Source organism: Aythya ferina, assembly GCF_964211825.1.
Source record: "Aythya ferina genome assembly, chromosome: 2".
Classification (NCBI taxonomy): Eukaryota; Metazoa; Chordata; class Aves; order Anseriformes; family Anatidae; genus Aythya; species Aythya ferina.
Genome location: NC_140297.1, coordinates 14,590,866 through 14,616,878, shown reverse-complemented (window position 1 = coordinate 14,616,878; position 26,013 = coordinate 14,590,866). Strand labels below are relative to the sequence as shown.

At 45.4% G+C, this 26,013-nt stretch overlaps 1 protein-coding gene across 11 annotated transcripts in view; it reads right to left on the bottom strand.

Annotated features, from left to right (window-relative positions):
• The window catches only part of PARD3 (par-3 family cell polarity regulator), a 445,907-nt gene extending 435,260 nt beyond the window's left edge, over window positions 1-10,647 (bottom strand). For 3 of the 11 annotated variants that reach the window (XM_084507948.1, XM_084507953.1, XM_084507954.1), the window contains exon 1: window positions 10,166-10,630. In XM_084507948.1, coding sequence (XP_084364074.1) covers window positions 10,166-10,285 — 120 coding nt within the window. In that variant the 5' untranslated portion in view covers window positions 10,286-10,630. Of the gene's footprint in view, window positions 1-10,165 lie in introns of all 11 variants that reach the window. The other 8 variants (XM_084507958.1, XM_084507950.1, XM_084507957.1 and 5 more) reach the window with 8 other exon arrangements.
• Window positions 10,648-26,013: the final 15,366 nt, after the last annotated feature.

Genomic DNA, 26,013 nt, shown 5'->3' with positions numbered 1-26,013 from the left:
TGTGAAAGCACCTAGAGTTAGGGCAGCCTTTACAACTGTCTAATCGCAGACATAATACATGGTCCAAGAAAGCAAAACACAGACCACCTATAAAACACAACATATACTTTACAAAATTAGCTAATATTAAAATATTTTGGATCCGAAAATCATAACTCTCAGACAGAACAAGGAAAACCATCCTTCTTTTTACTATGAGACCAAGCAAGTACTGAATTATGAAGTGGAAGTAATTTAGAAGAAAATAAACCATTTCCTACAAAGTGCTCTCCAGTACAGTAGCTTGCCTATGGTAAATACTGAACTACAGAGATTTTATTTTATTTTTATTATTTTTTTTTAAGCCAGAGGAGTAGCATCCATGCATAAGCAATTACACTCTCACCTTGAGAGCATTTTTAGAAGGGGGACTCCCAGGCGGGTCCATCAGATCTCCCCGTAGCAGACCCTCCCCAACCAGGCGGCCCCACACTCCTCCCAGCAGTTGCTGCCCACCAGAGAAACACCACAAAAAGCAGATTTGGTCTCAGTCTGAAGCACGCAATTGCCAAATCCGTTTCAGAAGGAGATTTACGATACAGTTCCCTTCAGCAGCTTGTTTAGACTTCTCCAAATCCTAAAGGGTAAACAGCAGTACATCCAAGCTAATTACTCCGTATTCAAATATCAAAAGAATACTTAACTCAGCACAAATTAGCTTTTCTTATAAAAAAAAGCCCTCCTTCGCTGCTGCTGTCGTTCTCCAGCTAGGGAATTACACCCAGCAGGGATGTCTGTGCTCTGGGGGAGCAGGGCCAGGTCGGTATTGCCCCAGCCCCAGCAGATGCGATGCAGGACATGGGTTACCTGCGGCCCCCAGCTCAGCACGGGGGCTTCCAGCTAGCACCAACCAAGGCCGACACAACAAAAGGGGCACCAGGAATTTACCTCCGACATCTCTGCTACTAAAGGGGAGGTTTGCAAGACACTGAATACAATAACATTTCACACATCAACATCTGGTTCTAGTTTACCAAAGCATTATGCTCTGGAGCGGTTGCTGGACACGCGGTGAGACCGCTCCAGTGCCTGATGTAACAAGCTCAAAACCCTGCTTTACATCCAGAGCATGACGTTTTCTTTTTCGACCAGGCTGGCTAAGTCTAAAACACTTAGAAGGCTTTTAGTGTTTTTATTTTCTAAAGCAACAATTAAGCATACACGCATTTTACATGCACAGAGTATCAGATTTTTAAAATCACGTTCACTGGCTGCTTTATAACACAAAGCCCACGCTGACAGGCATCACATTTAAAAGCTCTATTTATTTCATCTAGTCCACATTTTCTTGTGACTTCTGAGTTTGGACTTTCCAGAATAATAACAGGCAATGTCTGTTTGTGCTGGGTTTTATGAAGAAAAGCTAGAAAAAGCAACAAAAGCTGCTGCTAAGAAAATTCAGTGAGAGCAGGAAATACTGATCGTCTTAAATTAGTATTCTTAATGGCAGAAAAAAATATATATTCAGTATAGGATTGGGAAAAGATGTCCTGACATACTGTCAAGGAGGACCCCCACCTGAGGATAACGGGGAGCCACCCATGCTGGGGCTTCTCCTCCCCTCTGGCCCTGGTCCCCTTGGCCCTACAGAGCAGCACCATCTTCTGCAGCACGATAAACAAATCCGCGGGGGCACACCCTCACCTTGATCCACACCCAACACGCCGCAGGAGCGCCCAGCCTCCTGCACATGCCTCGGAGGAGCCTTCACAGGGAACTGGGTGCAGGCGAGCCACTTCCAGAGCTCTGTGCAGCCAGGCTCCGTGGCGCACGGGGCAGGGCTCCCATCACCTACTCATAATCCGGCACAATTCCTCGCCTTACCTCAAGCCCTGTTGCTGCATTTAGCGGTTTATTAAAGAAGCTAAAAGTTCTGAAGGTACAATTTATTTTTTAAACTGTCCCTTAATATGTTACAGCAACATCAGAGTCATCTCGGAGACGCTCCAGCATCCCTGCATTTCTTCTGTATTTCACCAACTTCTGCTCAGAAAGATCCTGAGAACTCGAACAAAGCAGCTCTTCTCATCACATGCACAAAGAGGTGCATCTCGGCGAGTTTCTCACCAGGAGGATATTGCTTCTGACATTTAATAGGGAAGAAAAAACTTTGTGGCCCTTGCCTAGGGGAATACAGAGTAACTCAAGAACTTTGAAAGCACATGCAAAAAAGATGGGGTAAGGTGAAACTACTTTCTCATTTAGTAAGTGTGGCTTAATTTCTTCAAACAAATGAAAACACCTAAGTGGGTGCGCACACAAATATACAGACACTCCCAAGTCCTATCTCCATTTAAAACATTTCATACCCACGTAACTTTCTCGCTCCTATTAGTAATTCGGCAAGAATACCAGAAACATTTTAAATTCCCATCTGAGTCCCTGGTTCAGTAAAGACATGCATACCCGGAACAGAAATCCTATAAATGTAGCCACTTAAAAAGAAAACTGCTGGTGATGTACCAGCGCGCTCCTCCTGCGAAGGGCTCAGAATCTCGCTGCATCAGCAGCAGGCTGAGCGTGAGAGAATGTGGAAAGTATGTCCAAAAATGTGACATCACTTCTCCAAAATGGTGTCTGTTTTCCCTACCAAGTCAGAGATTCACTACTTTCAGGACACCTATTAGCATGAAAGGGAAAGCTTGCTAGAATAAATTCCCCACGTTTCTTTGTAAAAAGAAAGCCCTTTGAATTACAGCTGTGGTGTCATTGAGGACGCATTTTCAATCCACTTCCTAAATTGACTGCTTACCTCTGAGTTAACCAGTTCCTTCCTATCTTCAGCTCTTTTTATTTGTCAGTGACTCATGGCCTTGCAAGCTCCCATTTCCCTCATGTGAATGTGTGAATGAAACAGAACCAGGAGTTGCACCCACTTATCATTGCCCCCAAAGCTTTTCCCTTTGCCAGTCTCCAGGGCCATCCCATGCTTTTTCTCCTCCCCTACATAAGACTGTTTTTCTCCCCAGTCCTTCTCTTTCTGCCAGCCCAGGGCCAGCTCTGCGGGATGCCACATTGCACCCCCCGGTGCTCAAACACATTTGGCCTTCATTAATTTTCCCTTCCGTCAGCAACCTGGGCCCTGAGACACAGCACACCACCCATTTGGCTGTAATTTAGTGAAATCAACAACCCCACACCTCATCAGCACAGGTGCTTTTGCTGGTGCGTGTGCCTGGTGAAGCCGCTCGCCTCACACGGCACTCAGAGAACTGAGGTTAGGTTCAAAGACCCTCTGCATCAACGCTTCCTCGAGCCACGGGCACTTGCTGGGCACTGCAGACGGTGAACCACAGAGCCCAGGCACTGCACCTTCAGCCAGAGACAGGGAAAACTCCCGTGCACGTTTCCAGCAGGCCCACATGCAAATAAAGCAAACGGGAACTCGTCCAAGAGTTTTCAGTCGGGAGGCATTTCGCCTTTTGTTTAGCTCTAATTGTGTTACTACCTTCCTATCGCTCCACAATGAGAAACTGAAGTGGAACGTAGGTCACCCTCACGTTCCTGCTACCTGCTTAAAAAAAAAAGATTAAGTGTGACAAAGTAATTATAAAAATTATTTTGGATTTAACAAATACCTGGAACCAATCTGAGAAAATAACTAATGCTACCAGTTGAAAACAATGTGACACTGCTACGACAAGCAAAATGGATGTGATTATTTTAAGAACAAAAGCACCATATTGGCCTCTGTTTGTTTAAAATGACTTTTTCCTGATTTCAGAATTTGACTCATTTCCCTTTCACGAGCAGTATCAGTCTTTCTGACAAGTGCTGTGTACATCTGTGCTTGCGAGCTCTCGAGTATTCTTTTTTCTTTCTCGCTTTTGAGCAGTTCCACTGGATTATGTAACTTCCCTCAAAGGCAGCTTGGTTTGCTAGATTTTTTTCATCTGTCTTCCACTACCAGATTTGCTGAGCATTACAGTAAAATGACCTCAAAGAAACAAGGAAAATATATACTGTACGTTAAAAAGGAACCAAAAACCAAAAAGCACAGATGCTCTAACAGATCTTGCTGAATTTTTTTTAATACTTTTTTTTGCTCCACTTTTTATTTTCTTACTGCTCACAAAACATTTCTGAGTGAGAACATCTGTGCTATGCTCTGGATTTAAGTTAGAAGAATTCCACTTTATTTTCAATATACATAAGCATCGGTTCAGCATTGTTGCATGTTTTATCCATTCAATTTCTGCTGGGATGAAAAGGTTTGTTTTCCTTTGAAGAACCAGGAAATTGTTTTAAAGCGACATGGAGCATATTCGGTATAACTAACATCGCCAAAGTTTCTCCCCCATTTACTCCACCTTATTTTACCAGATTAAATGCGCCACGACCAAAAGATGTCAGAGTCTGGAACAACTGAGAAAGTGTTACTTCCAATGGTGTTTTTATAACCCAGCTAAAACATCTGCAACCATTAGAACTGAAGCTGAACTACGAGAGTCAGATGGTTTTCCACTGGTAGAGGATATCGCCCGAGACAAGGAAGGCTGGCAGCTCCCTAAACCCCAAATTACAGACAGGAACCACTCACGTAACGTGCTGAGTGCTTTCACAGACTTCCACAACTTCTCCCACGGAGCCACAGGCACTGGGCTCAGCAGCCCAATGTTGCTTCTGCTCGTAGTGAAATCGCTCACAAGGCTCTTCCACCAACGCTCACTCCACTTTTGCCATCAGCGAGCGATGCTTAAATATTGACAAACCACGTAATGCTGAACCGAAAGCAATGACGCACCCCATCCAGCTACAGATAGGTATTGCTCACATAAGCAAAACAAAGTAATACCACACATACCCTCCACTGAAAATACTTCCCAAGCTGAAGGACTTGCAAGCTGTCCAGCTTTCGTGCCCAGCTTGCGGAGCAGCCTCCTGTCCCGGGGGCTCAGTACTTCTGCACGGTGAGGTCTGGGTGCAAGGGACCCACGGGGCCACCACCACGCCTGCAGGCTGAACCCTACCTCTACCCTGCAGCTTCTCATGCAACGCAGGAACCCATTTCAGCACTTTTCCTCATTAAACCAGCAGCTCTCCACCGCTGTCTGGAGTTCCCACCAAGCCACAGCAGAGTGAGGTACCAGTCAGCTGGGTTTCACCACCACTGCTTGGAGCACACCAGCAACAAGGCCAAGAGCTGGCTCCAGAAAACACCCAGCAGGGCATTCTCCATTGGGAACCAGGGCTCTCCTGGCTGAGCTCAGGTACAGCATTTCAGTGCCAGCATGCACACACCACAGCAGGAGCAGGGAGACTGCGTCCCCACGTTGTCAGCTGGAAGTAACCAGTCAGCTGAACAGCAGGGGTGAGAGGGTTTTCTCTGGTTTCTGGTTGTGTTGTGGACCTTTTTGGCTGAAGAAGGTTCCTGCACGCTGTGAAAATAGCCTGTGATACTACTTTCTACTTAAAACAGTCTGAAGAGTTAGAAAGGTATCAAAAAGAAGTCAAATTAAAAAAAAAAAAAAAAACTTTGCTGGACGATAGTACATTAGTACCCATAAGCATCTTCACTGTGACTGCAAAGGAGTGTCCCTGGAGGAGCCTGCTGTACCTGCACCCAAAACCTAGTGGATGGTCTTAAGTAGGGAAAACACTGAGATCAATACAAAGTACACATAAAATCAGTAAATTTTCATAGCAACCCACTCCTGTGTGCTCTCCACCATGTAACAGGTCATAAAAACTAGCCCCTCACAACATGCTCACGAGCAAACGCACAATTGTTTGCTCCACAGAACATGAGAGGCACGAAAGTTGTCACCGTGCATCTGCAAGGCAGCCTGCTGCTTGGCAGCTGTTTTTTAAGCATAATCAGTCTGAGAAGTCCTGTTCAGCTGGCACTGGAACAAAAAGAAAAATTCAAGAAGAGAAGAGAAGCGCATCACGCTTTCCCTAAGACTACCACCTTCCCCGCCAATGAATTTCAGATCTGCCAACGAGGTGGAGCTCTAAACTTTGGGTGGCATTTGACACTTGTTACCTTTGCTTACACGACCAACTTTTTTTTGAGTTCCGGTCTCATATCAGCAGCTGCCTTCAAATGCTATCAAAGAACAGATTACAATTACTTCTAACAAACATTAACGCGCTACGGTTTCTAAATTAACAATTCAAGCATTGTTCTCCACAGTATCGCAATCCCTCCAGCATTTAATCTCCCACAACCTTTTGGTGAGGCTGAGGGGAAAGGACTCTCTGAAGAGGTCTCCTAAAATATTTTCGGTTCATTTGCAGTTTTGGTTAATTTTATTAGTTCTCCTAGAAAAACAGTGTTACACACAGAGCCTACGAACACTACTACAGGCTCATGATCTATGGACGCTACTACAGGCTCATGGTCCACAGCACATCAGACTGAACAATCACAAAGAACCTGAACAATCCCTGCAGAAACCAAATGGGAGACTGAACAATTCCCGTAAATCCAAAAAAATATGAATTCCCAATTCTTGTTTACTGTGTTCATTTACATCACACAAAGACATTAAGCTAAAGCACAAAATTAAAAAAAAAAAAAAAAAATGTACGTACCCATTGTATATGCATGGCTATTTACATTTGCAGAAAAAGTAGCAAAATGCTTATATCTCAAAAAGCCCCCCACACAAAATGATAATGGTGACACTAGAAAGTTACCAATAAATAAATAATCAAAAATAAAAATAAAAATCACAAATATCTCTGACCGGAACCAGGTTAAAGCAAAGCTACAGGTTGGATGTACAATTCCTTTTGACAAAAGGTTACTTGATGCATTCCAACCTTACATTATTTTTAGGAAAACTTTCCACATTAGGTTATAGTCAATCATTTGCTATGTTTCACAAACACCTACCTGTCTGTGCCCTTTTGGGATAGCTGACAATTTCTTTCCATTAATGATAAGAAAATCAAGTGTAGCTGACATCCCTCTCCTCAAAACTCCTTCCTACCTTACTCCAGCAGTTTTCTGTCCTCAAAAAAACTGACAGAAAGCCATGAGCAGAACTACGTAAACACACAAAACCTGCCAAGCTTCTGACCTCCTTGACAAGAGGAGTTTGGGAAACGCACCTCAAACTTCCCAGGCCAGTCGCCACCTGAACAAACCGTACTCGTTAAATGCTCGCTGCAGAAACTGTGCCAGAGGCTGCACCAGTCCAGCCCCAAAAACAAAACATCGTTAGTATGCCCCCGTGCGAACAAGATCTCATGGACCGCGATCAATTTTGGCCACATCCAGTTACTCTGGACAGCTGGACTTCTCAGACATCTATTTTCACTTCTTCCTTCCCCACAAACACAGCTGGAAGAAAAATGGAGCACATTTCAGACACAAAGCTTCTCCTGCACTAAAAGGAAAGGCTCAGAAAGATTTCCTGTACACTCTGCACGGATCAAGCCCCGAGCACAGCCCGCCATATTAAGTTATTCGGTACTTAAAGATTTAGCATTGAGAGCTGTGTTAATCCAGCCTGATTTTTTCTGCTTTGAGATTTATGCATCCTAAGCAAAGCCAGCAGCACCCACAACACACTGCAGTGAATTGTGTGCTGTCCATATGCTCTTCAACAGTCTTAACATTTCACAGAGAGGAGAACCTTACTATCACCTTCATTATTTTTGCCCGTGTTCTTTCCGTTCTCAGCATGTCTACTTAACCTAAATAACATTAAGCCGAGAAAACTCAAACTGAGGTCAGAGCTTGAAGTTACTTGCTCGTGGCAGCCTGCAAGCACGAAGCCTTGCTGTCTGGCCACCGCTACCCAGGCAGGGCAGCTTACTGCCAACCGTAACCTGAAAACCACAGCAAAGCGCGAGGCGGGCTCAGCGCAGCTGGCACTTCAGCTCTCGTGTGCTTCAAGTGGTTCTCCTGCAGGAACTGCTGCATAGAGCAGGCACGCTCTTTTTCGCAGGATGCGAAACGCTGTTTTTCCTGTCAGTATGAAAACCATAAACATAATTAAAGTATTCTGAATAATGTTCCACCAGATATGCTTTTTTTCCTAACAACACGGTCGTGGTTAAGCAGAGCTTGGTGTCAGCTTGATGCCAGCTGTCAGATCCTGCCAGATGTGCCCACATACCTTTACCCTGGCAGTGCGGGAATTACTTTGTTTCCTCTCTGTCTCTTTCTGAAGGGAAGACTTGCTCCTTTGCTACACTAGGACAGATACAAACTATCTAAGTGCTACAAACAGGCAACAATCTATGAAATTCTGCCACAGAAGCCCTGTTATGCTACAGAGAGCACAGGATGCACACCATGGGTTTGCTCACCAGGCGCTGAGGAGCCGTCTCTCACTGCCACACATCGCTGTGGAAAAGCTTCAGAAGTTAAGCTAAAAGCAAGGTGTGACAGTGCCTATACACAGCACTCAGAGAAAAGCCCGTGGACTCTGCTTACTGCGCTTTCAACCACAGTATTTCCATATAATAGAAGCAATCCCAGTAATTATGACTACCTCAAGTCCATACCGCTGGCATACAGCATAACCGCCATATAAATACTAATAAATAAATAAAAATGTGTCATTTGAAACCCTGGATCGAGAGCTCTGGGGACTGGGGACCAAGGGGCAGGCCAAGTTCGCCTGCACATCTGCAAATGGTCTTGTTAGTAAATACACCAGCACATTTGAAGAAGTTACATCACAATGTTTTTGCTTTTCCACAGGTGGGCCACCTCCCTCCTGCACAAGCCGTGCCACCTGCGACCAGAGCCCTTTCCCAGTGCCCAGCACACCTTCCCTCTGCTGCATCGTATCCATCCCCTAACCCAGCTCAACAGCTGGAGGCAGGAGCGAAGGGCAGAGCCAGCCAAGCTACCTCCCCACGGGACACAGGTTTGGAACACAAGACGTCAAAATAATGAATTTTTATCAGTGTCATCACGCTGAAGAACGAATTCTGCAAACTCTCCTCATCTGAATGCCCCAGTGAAGCACCCAGAGCTCCTCTGAGGGACACGTTTGGGTGCTCACTGTTACCTGCAGCACTTTCGCCCACCGCCTCACCCATGCGGGCAGGTCACTGTGCGCCCCGCTGCAGCGTGCAGGTAACAGCTGGTGTGCGGCCATTCCCTAGCAAACCCTTTTATTCCTCCTCCAGCCAGAGACACAACTGTTGCAAGGGGTATAATAAAAGTATATCAGGAACATTTCCTGGTTTTTCCCTCCAAAACCACGATCTTTGGGCATAAAGCAGGGAGGTGATGGAACATCGGTTACTTTTCTCCCCACAGCACTGAGGGAACTAATCTCAAAAACTTTGCTGGGAGCCCTCTCAGACCAGGCAGTCCTATCCACAGAGCTCCTCCAGCATCGAGGCGCGGTTCCAGACAGCCTCCGAGCCGGCATTTGCCAAAACAAAACGTCCCGATGGAGTGAAGACCATCGGAAAGGCTGCGGAAGCGACGCTGAACCCACCGCTTGAACGAGCCAGGTGGAAAAAAAAAGGGGGAAGGGAGCTTGCTTAAGTTTCCCGTCCCGACAAACCGGCTGACTGAGAACTTTGCAACAACGCCGTGCGAGGAGAAGAAGAAGGATTTTTAAAAAGCGGGGCAGAAGCCCCAGCAGCTCTCCTGCGGCAGGCAAACCCAGCCTGCTGGCACCGATTGCAACATGGGGCTGAGGGAGGCCGGCACCAGCGGGAGCCGGGACCGGCCCCTCGGCAGGCCGGGGCCTCACGCACCCGCCGAGCCGCTCCGGGCCCCTCGGGGGGAGCTGCCCCCGGCCTCCGTCCCCGCGGGGCCTGGAGGGCCGGGAAGCCTGGGGCTGGATTTCCAGCGGCCCCCGCGCCCGGCCCGCAGCCGGCCGGCCCCGCTCGGCGCCACGGCCCCGGGGTTGGGGGGAGGAGGGGGGGCAGAGCCGGCACCGCGCCGGGGCCCCCGCGTCCCTCCGCGCCCGGCCGGGGAGCGGGCGGCCCCCGCGGCTCAACCGCACCCCGGCGGGGGCCGCCGCCGCCTCCTGGCCGCCGGGCACCGGCGAACAAAGGGCGGAGCGGGGCAGCCCGGACTTTTCCCTCCCCGCTCCGGGAAGCGCCATATTGATCGCGGGCGCCGCTCCCCGCGCACCCCCCCCCCCCCATCCATCCACCCACCCACCCACCCCCCGCGACCCCCGCCTCCGGCTCCCCTCACCTTGGCGATCGCCTTCTTGTAGCGGGTGACGGCTTGCTGGATGAGGCTGAAAACTTTCATGTTCCCGTCCCCGCAGGGCACGACCACCCGCGTCCTCCCGAAGCACACCGTGACTTTCATCCTGCGGGGGGGTGCGGGGGGGTGCTCCCGCGTCCCTCCGGCCCCTCGCAGCCTTCCTCCTCCTCCTCCTCCTCCTCCTCCTCTCCGCCCTCCGCCACGGCCGCCCCCCCCGGCCGGCCCGGCGACGAGGGGACGGGGACACGGCAAAGCGAGGGGGCCCGGCGGCCGCCTGGCTGCGGAGGGGGAGCGGGGAGCAGGCGGGGGCCGCTCACATGCCGCTGCCCGCGGCCACCTGCTCGGCGCCTGCCCCGGCACAGCGGCGGCGGCGGCGGTGGCGGCGGGCGGGGCGCTGGCGGCGCTGCCTCCCCGCTCCGGAGGCTCGGGGCATTGCAGCGGGGCGGGGGCAGACCGGGAGGAGCGGCGGGGAGCCCCCCTCCGAGCCGCCGGGGGCCGGCGAGGAGCTGAGGCGGCGCTCGAGGGGCCGCGCCGGTGGCCCGCCGGGCTGGGTCGGGGTCCCGAGCCGCCGGGCTGGCGCTAGGGAGCCTGTAAAAAAACCCCGCGGCCCCGTGGGGATCTCGCAGGGAATGCTTGGCCTTGATCCAGGGGGCTGCCTGCTAGATGACCCGGAGAACCGCAAAATGTCCCCGGTTGGAAAGGGCCCGCAAGGATCTTCGAGCCCCCGGCTGCTGGGGCCGCGCGGGACCGCCCCAAAATCAGAGCGTGTGTCTGAGTGATCTCCCTCAGAGGTGTGAGTGTGAAGAAACCAAGACATTAAACCACACAATTTGGCTTTCCGCTTTCTGCTTTCCCACCTGATGTTTGGGAGAGCCACCACACAAATCCAGGTGCTCTTCGTGGTCCTTTACATTTATGATAACGCCACTGAACCAACACAGAGTGAGGGGAGAAAACTGGTGCGTCACCACCGACACCAGCATCAATGAAACCGCCGAGCAATTTTCTCCTCAAAGCACTCAGAAGTCAAAAGGTTTTGCAAATATCACTCGCATTTTTTCATGGATTTCACCCAGGACAATGGAGTTGCACAGCTGACCGAACACTCGGTATGGGCTGACAACGTATTGCTTTTGGGTATAAATGGTGAAATTCAAAGTAACTGCAGGGTGAAGGTGGAGTTTGGAGGACAGGAAGGCAGGAAAAATGGCCTTTTTTCCCCTGAATTTATTAGTGGTACCACAGACACAAAGCAGTTGGTAGTCCTATGGTGCCCATAGGCAGTGGTATTAGTAACTTTCAGAACTTCAGACATGATACAAATGGCAAAGCTATCGCCAGTCTTGTGGCTACATAGTTAAAGGGCAGATTTAATGATTTTCTGAAAACTTCAAGGGTTTAAATTATTGCCTAATTAAGTCAACGGTATCATGAATGGCATCCCTAGCTCTTTGCATTGTAATTAGCACTTCCAAGTGAAGCAAGCAGAGGAGTCGCTTTGTATTGTTCCCTCAAACGTCTTGTCCAATTTCCCTGAAATCCATAATTTTTTCCACTAGTGGCAAATTTGGAAAGCTTCTGGACACACAAAGCTGAAACAGTCCACGCAGTAGTCTACAGGTGATTCTGCTTTGTTTAGATGTTAATTTTATTTCCATTACCCACCTGACTTATCTGAACTAATGACATAGATGAGGATCTGAATTCTTGATGAGAAATGATACGGCTGCCTGTGAAAGCAGTAAAAAAGCACACCTGCCCTATTATAATATTTTATCTTATCCCCAGTGTTTCACTTCTGCGGAATAGAACGGCAGCATGCAGGATTTCAGGAAGGCAGAAATGAAATAAAATTGGAGTAAACAGCTTCCAGCTTGCGACTGAGACAACTGAGCACGCTCCACAATTTTATGGCCATAGCCTATCAAATTTATTATTGGAAAACGCTGAAAATTTCCATTAACCTGCTGTTTTTGTGCTTTCTAGGTGATCATAAGAGCTGCCGAGAACATACTGAGAGGATAAAAGAGTTATAAATCCTTGATTTAATAGGCATCATCTGAGAAGCTTGCAGGAACAGCTGTAAAAATGTGAAGTCAATAGAGACTCTTCCAAGACATACTGCCTTTAAGAAGCAATTTTACAGTGGCATAGACTTTGTAATGATCAACATTATGTTTCAGCAGTCATTTGCATGTATCCACTGAAACATAATGTTGCATATCAGGAACTTTACCACACTGCTGTAAAACTTATTATTAATAGATACAGTTGCTGGTCAACAGCAATTATTTCACTGTTCTGACACTGCTACAGGTTTTTCATGTTTTCCTGTGATCTAATCCCGGCTCTTACTGTCTTTAGCAAGTTTCTTGGCAGTTTTCCCAGCTGTTCTAAGAGTCTCCTGGAAAAAAAAAAAAAATAAAACAGTTTAGAAAGAAATATTGACAGTTTTTCTATTCAGTGTTTAAAATGGGAAAATTCAGTAGTGAAGTACAAAGAAAAACAAGTTTATCCTGGAATCTGATTTGAGGCCAAAACTCTAGGACTATCGCTTGAATAGTGACAGTGCTAACAAGAGCGAGGACCTTTGAGATTTGAGTTTCTTTCTTGCTGGATACACACACACATACACATTACGTATACAGGATTCTGAAAACATTTTGAATACCGTTTACCAAGTTTAGTGTTTGTTGATGTCTTAGAAAGAAGAAAGCTTTAACAAACAAAAGTAACAAGTCTGTGAGAGTGTCCAAGGTCTAATTATGTAAGATAAATTAAGTATAAAACACTATTATAAGAGATTATGAGAAAAGGATTATACTAATCAGGAGAAAAATTGGCAAGAGCTGCTGGTTTACAAAAATTACAAGTACTTTCTGTGTACTTAATGAGAGGGCACCATGTTGCAGTATGGGTGGCAGGTATATATATGTCTGGATGTTGAGCTTTTCTGGGCTAAGATACCCTAGAACCTGACAATCCATTTATTAACCAGTACAGTGTTGGAAGGCTTCCACTGAGAGGCAGTCACCTGTCTGGCAGAAAGAAGATGGAGATGGAGCAGGGGATGGAGAGAAACAGAGCTTATGATTACTGATGATAAATATCCGTGTTCTGTTTAAAAGTGGTTGAAATCTCTGGTGTGGACACCACGAACATACAAGGAGTGAGAATCTCGCAACCCAGTGCACATTACTACAAGTAAGTTTTATCTGAATGTTAAAAATCTCCAGGCACTGGAACGTTGCTAATTTCCAGAACTACTTCACAGTTTATCCTCCAGTTCTACTCAGTGTTGAGGAACTGATATGGAATTATTCTGCATATGTTGGATTTAGTAATCTCTTCGTGGTGCGGTTTGACAACAAGACACGGATTTAGTTTACAGTATGCTTGAAGCTGATGCAGTTTCAAATACAGACATTCCCTTAATCCAAGCAGAAGTTAATTTAGAGCCCTGGAAAGACCAGTGTCAAACTGGAGATCAATACTGTTCCTCAAAGAATTAAGTTAAAAAAATAAAAGAAGTTATCTAAATCATACAGAAGTCAAATTTAAAAAAAAAAAAATAATAATGATAATAATGAAAAAGTGAGGGCCTAGGTTACATAGAGCAGTCAAAAAAACAAAAGACTACAGCAACAACAAAAACAACAACAACAAAACACCTGCAGCACCTGATGTAAGTACAAAGTGCCATTTTCAAAAATTACTTAGGACCTGTAACGAAACACTACTAGGTTTTAATGAATTAACATCCTGACCTGCCCTAACTCTCCTCCTGCTCAATTATTAGACAAACTTGGATATTTGTCATTTCTTTAAATATCTGACTTTTGGTGTTCTAAATCATTGACGTTTTACTCTGTATCTCTGCTCTTACCAAATCAAGCATGCATGGGGCTGTTTGAGATCTTCCTATGCATAACTTTATAACTACAGGAACGGGTTGACTTCTCCACTGCTGTATTTCATGTTTTTTTCCAGTGTAATTCCAGGACTTCCATAGAGGAGCAAGGCAGTAGTTCCTAGCATCTACTTTTATGAATGAGACAATCATTAAGGCTTATTAAGCAATTGTGGCTAGCTCTGGCCTGGAAAAAAATAAAGTTGAATTAAAAATTATTGCCTACAACTTCTCAACAGAGGCAGGGATTTGGAGAATGGCAAGTCCTTAAATCATTAAGAAGTAATTACAGAGACACAGGTGTTAATGTCATGCTCGGGAGACTCACATGCAAAGTTTAGGTAGACAAGAAAAACTGTCTTTGCAGTATAACAGAAGGAAGAAATTGTAGCAAAGAAGAATCCCTGATTTGAAGGAAAAGTCACAAGCCCGGGGCTCTGACCTGTGCCTCCAGCAACTTCAGGCAGTGAAAAGATAGTTAGGGGTAGAAGACAAGTAAAGGTGAACTTACCGCTTTGTCCCTTAGATCTTCACTGGCATTATTGTAGTTTAAACAGAATTATGTTCAAGGGGTTTTAACAATTTCCTTACTAAGTCTCTGGTGGTTTTCAGCCCTCCTCAAGTTGGTTCGATTGGGGTGATTCCTGTAGGATCACGTACTGGCTTCACATATGCTGAGCACTGTGAAGGACTGAGCTTGAGTTTGGGGTCACTTCTTGGTGTGGACTCTTGGAAATAATCCACAGGAAAGGAAGCAGAATGGCTAGAGGTGTAAAAAGCAAAAAATGTGCTCTATAGAAAGAGTGAAGACAGCAGGGGTGTCCAGAGTAGAGAAAGGGGCAAAGGGGCATTGCCAGGAGATACCTGCACAGTCTGCATGAATGCTGAGGGTTTTACAGACCCATTCCCAGAACTACAAATTGTCATAAAACATGCACACACCTTGCTTTACCCAGTCCCAGGTGTCATCCCATGCACTGCATGTACTCCATGGGTCAAAAAGGATTAAGTTCACATTACGAGAGGCCAGAAGACGCTGTCCTGTGCATCCAGAACTGCTCTGGGAATGACAGCAATCCTGCAACGGAGGAGAGGGCAGTGCTGTAACGAGTATCAGCAAAGCAGACAAGCGTAAACCTGGCACTGATGGACCAAATACTCTTTCTAACAGATCTGGAATTTCATTCCTGAAAAATTTCAAAGGGCAGCTCGAGATATGGCTATCAGATTTTCTCAACAAGAAATCCAACGTTTTGAAAGAAAATCACAATGTTTTTTCAGCATGGAAAACACTGGATAATCTAAGTAGACTTCTGGCTCTCTTTATAATACTGAGAGCAAATATATATAAATGTTTAATTAGTAAAAGTAAGTTCTTAGCAACTTTTCTGTAAGCCATCAATTATCATTAAAACCAGCAAAAAAATAAAACCACTAAGAATAGTAGAACTTGGGGGATTTACGAGCACCACAAGAAGTCAAGGTGAACATAGTTAATTTACAGAAGACTGAACTACAGGCTACTTGCAGAGTAAATGGAATTTAAGACCCGAGATGTTAACTTTAATTTTGTCTTAAAGCCTTTAGAGTCTTGGTGCTTTCCTGAAAGTTTCAGAGGTTACTTATCTTCTCAATCGGCATCTACAAAAGCTACTTGGAGACGTTTTGTCTCTGCTGAGAATTTATTGCTGGCTTTCAATCCCCTTTCCTCCTTTCTGGCTGTCCAGAAGTTTACTCATTGCTCTTCTTCCAGCTTTTCAGTTATTGACGAAGCTCCTGGCACAGATTTGTGGACTCTGAGACCCAGAGCACAGGATTCGAGTGACTAAAAAGGCTTGTGGAGCCTCTCGCTGACTTCTGTGGGCACTGGATCAGGCCCTAGGGCCTTATCTGCCCTACCCAAATAATGAATAAACAACATTAAAACAGAACTGCAGCACTGGGCTCTGTTTGTCAAGTACTTGCCAGGGCTGGAACCAATTCAGATACCGTCAGAGGAACCCATTTTCTGAACAGAAGCAATGCCAAATTATTTGCCACAATCAGGTTATATCTATTGATGAGCATTCCTGAAAAAATACCTTCCTCTGACATGAAGAGGAACACCCAGGGGGTACGTCAGACAAAATACCTATCAAAACACGATGGTATGTATATTCCACTGTACCAACTATTCAAGTGGTTTATGAACATGTTAAGAACACATTTCTCAGCTGCTGTTCCTGTTTAGGGATCCCTGTTTAATGCCTTGCTTTATTCTCACCCATGTTGTGATGAAAGGGGATGGGATAAATCATGGCTTTCAATAACAAGTTATCTTGACGATTACAGGAAAATTTTGGGAGGTATGAAGGGAAGCACATCCTTTTGTCAGCTTCTCCTGATGTCATTGGTAAGAGGGAGGACTGCGTGGGGTACTGATATGGCAGCAGAGGCTTTCCAATTTGCACAGGAATTTGGAGGAACACAGATGCAGGCATGCACTTGGAACACATTCCCTGTTTGTTACACACTGAGCTAAATGCACTGCTCATGCTGAAAACACACACTGTCGCTCCTGTGTAAATGTTTGCTCCCGAGCAAAGTCCCGTAGCACCTGCAGAGCACTTTTTGTAGCACAGCAGCCAAGTGTCGGAGCACAGGGGACGGGCAGGCAGTGAGCTGCACAGCCCCGTGTAGGCAGAGGGACCAGGACACGTGTGGTCACCTCCAGGGCTGTTGCAAAGCAGCTCCCTGGCAGCCTCCCCAACCTCCCCAACAGGTGCTTGGGCCAGACCTGAGTGCTGCTGGGCACCTGTAGCTCCTGCAGAAGAATGGGCAAAAGCAGATAGGTGAAATCTGGACACTGTTTTTAAAATCATTCATGGCTTATGTAGGGAAGATGAAGTAAGAAGCAAAGAACCAGAGGTGCCACGTGGTCTGTTTCATGCTCTGCTTTCCCCCACGTTCCTTTATCGACCCTCAAAGCCTCCTTTCTTCTCCTCCTCATGCTCTATTTTATTCCTTTTTCCATATCTTCTCCCATTTCTTCTTTCATCTCACATCCTTTTATTGCCTTCCCTTCTGTTTGTCTTCCTTAAATGTATATTCAGCTGCTGAAATCAGTAAAAAGAAGAAACACATGAAATAGGAGAATCCCCAGGAGTTAAAATACGTGATGGGTTGTCACAGCCTGCCAAAAAAACATTTTATTCAAGGCTGAAAAAATGACAGTAAATGAGCATGTTTTCTAACACTCATTGCAGTGTTTTACAGCAAAAGGATGTTTTAATTCTTTCCAGAAAAAGTCCAGCAACTTCAGCTGGTCTGCAAAGATTCAAAATCAGTAATCGAAACTGAGTTGCCTTCTCCAGCACAACACCAACGGGCCAGCCTGGTACGGGTACACAGCGAGTGCATCAAGGTAAGAAGATGGTAAGAAGAGCTGAAATCAGTCGCAATGAAATCATAAGATTGGGGGTTTTCATCTGCTGCTGACTGCTGCAACAAACAGGCTACAGCACGCTGCAGAAGCAACCGCAAGGAGAGCAACATCCAAGCAGCTCAAGAGCCACTGCGCAAGGCCATGAGGGTCTTCAGTCAGGTTCATCTCGTTCTACCGAGCAGCAAACAATCCTCTGCACAGGCCCATCAGCAGATGATGCACAGGGACTCAAGCAGATGCTCAGCAGTCCACAGGAAAAGGAGAAGTTCCTACACCTAGGATTACAGACTCATGAGCACAGGTCCTGCTGCAAGGCCCACATGGTCAGATCTGAGAGCAGAATTTAGAGCAGATGAACTTGCACATCCACACCAAACCAGACGCATCAGACAGACAGGATTAGCCCTATCGATCCTCCTGCTGCTGGGCAGGCACCGGCTCCACAGCCCTCCTGTGTGCCAGCAGCTCACACACTGCTGCTCCATGCTGATCCCGTGGCGCTGCCCTTACACCCCTCCTGACATCTGCTCCAGGACTTCTATGCACCCTGCTTCTAATAACTACTCCTGTGCAGAGGTAAATGTGCCTTAGATATACCTCAGTGGTATTTCTTGCAGTTCATTTCCTCTTCTGATAGAAAAAAAAAAAAAAAAAAAAAAAAAAAGGAAAAAAGAAAAAAAGAAAAAGAAACCCACACAACTTCTTACTAGTAAATTATTCAGAACTTAAATTATGCCTCAAATTGATGAATCCAAGAGCAGTGAATCATTAGTCTAGTTCAATGTTCAATCCAGAAAGACGCTGGAATTAAAGCATGGGATATCTCTGTGCAGTGTGTTATAACCTAAGAAACGATAACCATTTTCAAGGAGTGAAATATTGGCTGTCTTCCTTACACCACTGAAATTACAAATGCACAACCCCACCAGAAACCCAGGGAAGCCGACAAGAGGTTTAATTACAGATAGGCTGTTGCAAGAGTTCAATAATTAAAATCTGCCAGGGTCAAACAACTGTTTTCTATAATGGAAAACTATTTCTTATTAGCCTGTTAAGCTGATTACACAGCAGATAGAGATGATTCACTCAACACATGGTTTTGCAAAGCATTTTCTTCCTTGCAAGATTTATCAATAAGCTGCTGAAGATTACAGGTTTGATTCCTTACCGAACCCAGTACTTACTCCAGCTCACAGCTTGAAGTGAGAGCACATGATCTCTGTTTTCCCTATACTTTCTTTTGGTGCCTGGAATAAATTGTGAAGCCTATAACTACTGGGCAGAGATGTGGACTGGGCCCGTGTTTTCCAGCTCCTACAGTTGCAAAGTTGCAGTGCTGCAGACACAGCTACATCAGAGCTGGAAATCTGTCTGGAGGTCCCTGCCTAGGGGTTTTCATCTCCACCTCTCTCCCACAGGTTGCTGACCTGGTCCCAAATGGGCAGACTGCATGCTCAGCACCACTGTAGGTCAGATCACAGCCTGCAATGGCCGGCCTGATTCAAAGCCCCCTTTTTTTTTTACAGTGTACTTACTCGAGGAGAGGACTATCTCTGCATATTTTTACACACCGAGTTTCTTACCTCTGCTCAAAAAACCTAGGGGTTATCAGGAAAACTGAAAAAAGCTTATGATATAAATTTTCTATATAATTTTATATTTTTTAAATGACAACGAAAGAACTGAATACACTTTAGTCATATAAGCTTTATAATCCACAGCAATCTGGTTAATTTGAATAACCATGCATGTGCAAAATCATAAGAATAAGATGTCGGTGTGAATGTTCACATACGATGTGATTTATGTCAGCACTTAACTTCCTAATATTCGCTCTGAGTTACACACCTGCCACAAGGCTCGCTGCTCAGCCAGCATCATATTGGCAGCCAAGTAAATAAACATCCTCACCAGAAAGCTCTGCAGGGAGTGATTGTCTGTGAGAAATCTCAGTTCGATGGATCCTCTCCATCTTACCTGAGGCTTTTCTGTTGATGAACCTAATTGGTTTTTTTTTGTTTGTTTTTGTTTTATTTTTTTTCCCCCAGACAGGAAACAGCTCCTGTGCGTAAGTCTCTCACTACTTCTGTACTTCCAGGCACCCTCTTGCACAGAGCAATTTTCTGAACTTGTTTTGCTCTTGCAGCGACCACAACTTTGGATTCTCGCAGTTCATCATACAAATGTTTTAATATATTCTGCCCATCTTTACAGGTCAGGCTTGTTTCCATAGCATCTTCTTGCATTATTAATTCTGATACAGTGAATATGCTTTCTTACCTTTTTAAATGTCTCAAGCTTTTAGGATATGATGATTTTTTCTAACTTTTCACATTGTTCTTTTTCATCAGATTTTAATTTCATCTATTCCCTTTTTCTGAAGTGTTTATGTAATATTCATGTTCCTTTTTTTTTTTTTTAATTATTTTTATGTTTCCTCTTTGCATAGACTGATACATGACATCACAGTTGCTTATTAAAAAAAGAATCTTTTCATCCCTAATATAAGCCCAACATACACCCAACCGAGGGATGTGAGAGATGCCCACTCAAAGCACTTGAGGGAGCTTCCTTTTGCTAATATTGCCTCTCAGTCTTCCCAACCATCATTTCTCTTTCTGTTCCTCTTCTTTAATATGCCATGGTGGGCCCAGGCCGCATGGGACCCAGTACTGAAGGATAACTCTGCTGCAGCTGCCAGCATCATTGGGAGGCTTTTTCTCATTGATGCTAGTGGGACTAATTGTAAAGCACAGCCTGAGTGCGTGGGAGGCTGGAAGTAATTTTAGTGGTGGTGAAAGGTGCCAGACTTATCAGACATGGAAGATGTTTCTCTAGATTTCGCTCGTGTAGTGCTTTATTACCTACGCTAACTTAGCGCAAAACATTGTTGCTGGTTTCACTGGGGAGTTGTGCTTTAATAATCCTGAGCACTTGTTTTGGAGCACTGAATGACTAGGCAAAGTCAGAACAGGTACTATAGAAGCAGAAGGATTAGCAGCATCATTTTGCTGGTGTCTGCCTATTCTGCTGTGGAGTCACTACTTCCACACATGCAAAATTATTCATTGTATCTTTGGTACTGCAACTAAGCATATTAACAGGTTATCCTAGGCACCAAAACAGGGAAACCATTCATTTATTGTTGTGGAACACTGCACAGACACTCGGCACTGAACTGTCCTGTGATGTACTTCCTCAGAGAAAAATACATATTTGGGGGGATGTATGGACTCTAGAAATACGAAGGAAAACATATATTGTGTTATCTTACTCAACCAGAGACTTGAGAGTTATTTAAAACTTTTTCTTGGCTTGCCCCACAGTATTGTAACAATTGTAGTGAAATCATAAAATAAATATGATAGAGTTTTATTTCATTAAATTCTATAGACTTTATTGAAGGGCAGATGGAGAATATATTGTTACTGTGCTATGTATTTCCCAACAGTCAGACAATAACAACCAGCAATTGGCTCTATTTGGGATACATTTCAGAGATCTTGGCTTTGTCAGTCACAGCAGACAGCACTGGTTGCCATTTTAAGCACAGGTATGCCCAGGACAAAGCCTTCAGTGCGACACCCTTGACTTAGAAGAGAGCTTGAAGTAACACAGCATTTCCATCTGGATGTCAGCATCTACAGTGGAAAGAAATGAATCCAACGGGAGCCTGATCTACCTCCAAACTGCAGTAAGATTTGGCTCACTGTCACCAGGCTCAGGCTCGTGTTCATATTTGAATATCTGGTTGGAGGATTACACTGCCTACCAAGGAGTCAGTAACACATCCAGGCAGCCCTGCCCTCCCTGGGGGCAGAGGTTCCTCTGGAGTCCAGCGCTTCCCTCCTGGAGCTGCCTAATCCTGGCCACGCTCCCAGCTGCCACTAGCTCAGCCTTTCTCAACAGGCACTCTGCAGAAGCTTGTCTCTGTTTTACTCTCACCTGATGGAGAAAGAGAGCTGGTAAAGCACAGAGCTCCTTGAGAAAATACCACAGAACACCTCCCTGCCCCAAATCTCAGTGTATTATCTCAAGTATCTCCTTTTTCTCCTGCAATCATGAGAACAGTGATCCCTGAGGCTGATAGGGCCAGTTTTCTTCATGATCACTGTCTCTCTGGCCAAAACTTTTGTCAAAAGCAACACGAACACAGTCTTTGGTCTCCCCATGCCTCTCCTACCTCCTGTCCCCACCTCCCTGTGGCACTGCGATGATTTCCCATCCGACTGCATTAACGTCTACAACCGAGCAGGCTGAATACAAAGCTGAGCTGCAACTCCACTTTGTGACCAGCGGCTTCCATTACGTACCTCACCACTCCAAACAGAGACCTATATAAAAGGATTAGTTTCCTTGGTATTATTTTCCGATGTCTGATGTGTCTAACAGAGGGATGGAAAATTCATGAAAGCTGAGGGAACAAGCAGTAGAAGAATAGCAAAGTGTAGACAGGGCCTGGACACATGGCCCTGGGAAAAAGCCTCACAAATAGGCCTGAGTGAGCCTGGAAAAGGATTTAGATCTGAGAAACTGCTGCTGCCTAAGATCTACCCTATACTAATGGAAACTAGGCTTTGATTGTAAATAAACAGGACTGTGCCACAGACACACCTGATTTCATCACCAGTTTCTCATCAGACCATGGAATAACCCACAGCACTGAACTTGACTGTTCATGTCAACCAGGGGAGTCCAGCACTTTAAAAAACAAAAAGCATAAATATAGATAACTGTGCAAATAGTAAACATCCTAAGCACTAACCTGAATTCAGTTGGCTTTCAGGTTAGTCTGAAAGAGGAGCAACTCTTTCACTCAGCCCATTTTTGGATCCAGGCAGAGCTGGCACAGGAGAGAATTAAAAATGAATAAAGAAACAAATAAAAAACTCAGCTCTGTGAGCCAAGGGCAAAGAAACAATGTAGGGAGCAAAATGAAAGTTACCTTGCAAATGGCAAGTTTCAGCTTGCTTCTAACTACAGTAATAAGAAAGCAAAGTGATTCACTCTGGCAGCGTTTTCCAGCTCGAGGAGCCTGAAATCATGCGACCGCCCACCACCACCACCGGCATGGCATGCGAGCGAGCCCGGGGGAGGTGGTCAGGGGCTGTCGGGGGGGACCGAGAAGATATGGGGAGGGTTTGGGGGGGGACATGGAAAGTTCATTGTTGGTATGGTGGAGATAAGTGGTAGCCTGCCAGGGTGGAGGGAAAAGAGGCTGAGGCAACGGTATTGCAGCCTCGTAAAAATAAAATTGAGTAATGATGATTTGTGCTCTGAAAGAAAACCGTTCTGCTCTTTCACAACGGGCTGCAGGATTGATGTTCGTGTGCGCTGCACTGCTGGGCTTCTGAGGCACCCTCGAGTCACCGCACAGTCTGTTCTGTGAACTGCTGAGGGAAGGTGTATGTAGAGATGGGTAAGACAGGTTGAGTGATTTACTCAGGCTAGAGACAGAATGACAAATAACCCCAAATCTAATATCAATTGACTGCCCGAGCGTGGTTAATATTTACCTAAGTGTTCAAGCCAGATATCAGATTGCAGCTTATAAGAGGTTGGCCAATCCTAGCAAGATTTTTCAGCCAAACTGTTAACATTTTTCAAGTACAGACATGCTGATACAACTTGAAAGGAAAGGTACAAAATAGCAGGTCTCATTATTGTCACTTAAATAAAACCTACAAGACAGTTAATTATATGCAGGTACATTTAACTTTGTCAAAATGTATGTAATAGGCAATAAATTTAATTTTCTCAACCTATAGTTAGGGGGGTGCACTAACTTTTTTATTATTATTATTCCCAAATCGCTTATCACCAAAATTGTACTTTGTCCCCAGGCATTTTCCTCATTTCTTTATATTCTGTAATTCAATGACCACAAAATTACATGAGCTTAACTACAGAAAGATTAATTTTAAGTTGTAACTGTTTCATCTTGCTTGGGCGTTTCTCTTTGTGGGCCATCTGTGTCTGATAGTGTGCGACTCACATTTCATTTACCTTTTTTTTTTTTTAAGGGTAACTTATGCTTAGTGGTTTCAACCCTTTTCAATCCTTCCCCTAAAAAGCATCAATGGACTTTGATCCTTCAATAAAAAATCAAGGTCTATTGACAACAAGAGGCTTTTTTTTTAATTTGCTGCTTCTTTGTGGTAGCACCTCAGGGGTCCATGGACCACAAAGTTAAAACTGCCAAAAGCCTCCGTAAGTTGCCCAGACCTACTCCACCTGTTCTGCAAACGAGTCTGACTTCAACTTTTGTTGTGTTAATGAACAGCACTAAAGCTGTGGGCAGTGTATGAACATTTATGTACTGCATGGGACATACAGCAAATACACAGCCTGTGTAAAAGATGAGCTAATAAAAATGGAGTATGGGCTCTTGGATAATGGAGGTATGAAGAAATGCCAGGTTGCTGTATCTAAAACTCAGATTTCTAGTTCCTTCCTTCCTATAAATCTGTAGGAAGAACTGGCCGTGTTTGGGCCAGTTCAACAAGAACTGTTTTACAGCCTGGGCGTATGAAACCTGACTGCAGCATGGTAGGACAAGCTCATGGAGGTGAGTCCTCCTCCTTCCGCAGCCTGCCTAACCCTCCGGCCCTGAGCGAGGGTTTTCCCCGGGGTTGCTCATGCCCAAGGAAGAGGAGCTCAGAACGAGCCGCACCCACAAATATTGGGTGAGCAGCCTCATTAAAAAAAAAAAAAAAAAAAAAAAAAAAAAAAAGGGTTTGAAAAACTCGTATTTCGAAAGATCCTGTTCACTGGCATGGAAGATTTTCTTCTCTGATGACATTCCTCTCTGATTTATTTTTAATAAGTTGAAGCAGTTCTCGCTGGTACAGCTGCTGCCTGAGTTCTGCCAGAGGAACCATAATTTCTTAATAGCCTCCACCGATGAGTTGCCATGTTAACAAAACAGGAGCTGAGAAAATGTAGTTGTAGAGCAGGCAGATGTAACCTGGGGCTAAGGAGGCAGCTGCTTGTAGCACCTTCTCCAACGCAGCCCAGAGGAAACCCAGCACTGATGTGCCCAGCAGCAGGTGGGATGTGAGCCTCCCCTCTGACACCACCCAGTTTCTGTCCACCTACTCAGACAGCCAAAGCCCCGACCTAGCTTCAGTTGTGTCCTGACCATGGCTGAGGCAAAAAAACAAACCCAGGAGATTTCGTATGTCCCATTCACTTCTGAGGAGGGGGCCAACAGTAAGTACTGAGTTGAAAAGATAAGCCTTCAGCTATTTGAGATGATCAAGAACAGTAACTTTTCCCCATTTTCAGAGCTCTCAGCAAGCAGAGCTAATTAATTCTCGCATCACTGCACTTAAATGCAAGTAAGTATTCATCTCCCCCTTTGACAGACCAAGAACCGGAGTTCAGAGCAGCATTTAGGGTCAGAGAGTGAGTCACTGCCAGAGCCAGAGTTGCAAGCTCCTGGGTCACTGACTTTTCATTTATGTTGTTAGATTAAAAAATATCTCCTTCTTAGTGTGAATTAAAGGAAATATAATGTTCTATTTTCAGTAAGAATGGGATAACCTTTTCCACAAGGCAACACCAACCATCCAAGCACTGTGACTGATGAGCAGACCGCAGGATCTCTCATCTAGGGGGCTACTGAGGTAGGAGAGATGAGGTGACAGAGAGGTCCTAGGTCTGGTGGGCTGGCACACAGGGTGTTCACAAAGTCCCCTCCTTCGCTGCCAGTCCTTACCTTGGCTGCCTCCTGCCCTGCAGATGTTAGCCCCTTTGGCCCCAATCAGCATGAAGAGCCCCACTGCACCCAGAGCCCCACAGACTGTGGAAACGGCTCCTGCCCCAGTAAGCGTTACAACAAGACACAGCAGGTGGATGAAAGAGAACTATAGAAATAAGCTATCGGTGAAATCAGCCTCTCTCAGGTCTGCTTTTAAACTTTTTGTTTTAAATAATCCCGTTTCTATATATGATGCACATATAATTTCATTTAAATTTATCAAATTTATGTCATAATTAGGATCCAGAATAATCTAATGTACATATAATTATCTACGGACAAAGAAGTAGGTGTGTGCATGGGCGTTTGAAGGCAATGACTTCTTAAAGTGCGTGTTGCCTAAACTAACCTGCCTCAACCTGTAATAACGCTTTTTCCAAAGCATAACAGTGGGCCAGTTTGCTGGGCGTAGCAAAACTGGAGAGTGCAAGTCAGAGATTGGAAAAGTGGCATAAGTATCACTTTTATATCACTCTAATCTTGAGGTTATTCTCTGAATCGCCTTTTCCCTTTGTGCTCTGGGAGTGTCTCACCACCTTTGTTAGGCAGGGCTACGAACTCAGAAGTCGCTCGGGAAGAGCATCCTATGAGGGCATCTGCCCTGAGCAGCTCTGCCCACACCCCCACATGGGGATGGGAACAGCAGGTAGCAAAGGATCAACAGTACCCAAGATCCAAATTGCTACAGGACATGCTTCCCAGAGACAAGCTTCCCAGGACCAAATAAATCAGCTTTG